General features: G+C 30.0%; 1 protein-coding gene across 1 annotated transcript in view; it reads left to right on the forward strand.

The window, feature by feature from the left end:
- The window catches only part of LOC119587245, a 1,514-nt gene extending 1,300 nt beyond the window's left edge, over nt 1-214 (forward strand). The window contains exon 2 of the mRNA XM_037935999.1: nt 207-214. Coding sequence (XP_037791927.1) covers nt 207-214 — 8 coding nt within the window. The remainder of the gene's footprint in view (nt 1-206) is intronic.
- The last annotated feature ends 169 nt before the right edge of the window (nt 215-383 follow it).

A 383-nucleotide genomic window follows, 5' to 3' on the forward strand; every position in this document is an offset into this window, starting at 1 on the left:
AAATAAGCAGTATCAATAATCCTATCTAAAATATTTTGACTTTCTATGAAATGTAAGTAATTAACAATCCTGGTGGTTTTAGTGTATTTAAATCTAGGGCAGTGCTGTAAGTGGCACTTGTCCCCGAAAGCATAAAATCATGGAAATTACAAAATCTTACATTAAAAATTATATTCCACTGTATTTCATGATGTAATATCCAACAGATTTTTAAATAACTAATTGACCTTCTTATGCATGTAATATAGTCTAGAATCGTTTAAACTTAACGGCGTAACTGAATGTCACATGATAGAGGGCTTCATTGGTCAGATTCGACAAACGTATCTGACTTTAGTTTAGGATCTTTTATGTATGGCATTCTAAGAACTTTATTATTATTA

This window comes from Penaeus monodon, chromosome 22, assembly GCF_015228065.2.
Source record: "Penaeus monodon isolate SGIC_2016 chromosome 22, NSTDA_Pmon_1, whole genome shotgun sequence".
Lineage (NCBI taxonomy): Eukaryota > Metazoa > Arthropoda > Malacostraca > Decapoda > Penaeidae > Penaeus > Penaeus monodon.